The sequence below is a fragment of the Tupaia chinensis genome, unplaced genomic scaffold (assembly GCF_000334495.1).
Source record: "Tupaia chinensis unplaced genomic scaffold, TupChi_1.0 Scaffold000048_1, whole genome shotgun sequence".
NCBI lineage: Eukaryota > Metazoa > Chordata > Mammalia > Scandentia > Tupaiidae > Tupaia > Tupaia belangeri.
In genome coordinates this window covers 5,958,486-5,958,696 of record NW_006159506.1, presented here as the reverse complement: position 1 = coordinate 5,958,696, position 211 = coordinate 5,958,486, and the positions used below count along the sequence as shown (strand labels likewise).

Genomic DNA, 211 nt, shown 5'->3' with positions numbered 1-211 from the left:
GTCCTGGCGGCGGGACCTGGCGGAGGCGGCGCGTCCCCACTGCCCAGCGCGCAGGACAGCGCTTTCCTCAACGACGCAGACATGGTCATGAGCTTTGTGAACCTGGGTAAGCATTTGGGGTAACAACGGCCAGAAAGTTCCCCAGTTTCCCCAGCCGGAGGGGTGGTGGCTGCGTGAGGGAGGGGAGGAGCCTGGGGCAGCGGAGGCAGGT

The 211-nt window shown here is 66.4% G+C and overlaps 1 protein-coding gene across 1 annotated transcript in view; it reads left to right on the top strand.

Moving 5' to 3' along the window:
* Positions 1 to 6: 6 nt before the first annotated feature.
* BMP6 (bone morphogenetic protein 6) overlaps positions 7 to 211 on the top strand; it is a 174,021-nt gene continuing 173,816 nt past the window's right edge. The window contains exon 1 of the mRNA XM_006141251.2: positions 7 to 106. Coding sequence (XP_006141313.2) covers positions 82 to 106 — 25 coding nt within the window. The 5' untranslated portion in view covers positions 7 to 81. The remainder of the gene's footprint in view (positions 107 to 211) is intronic.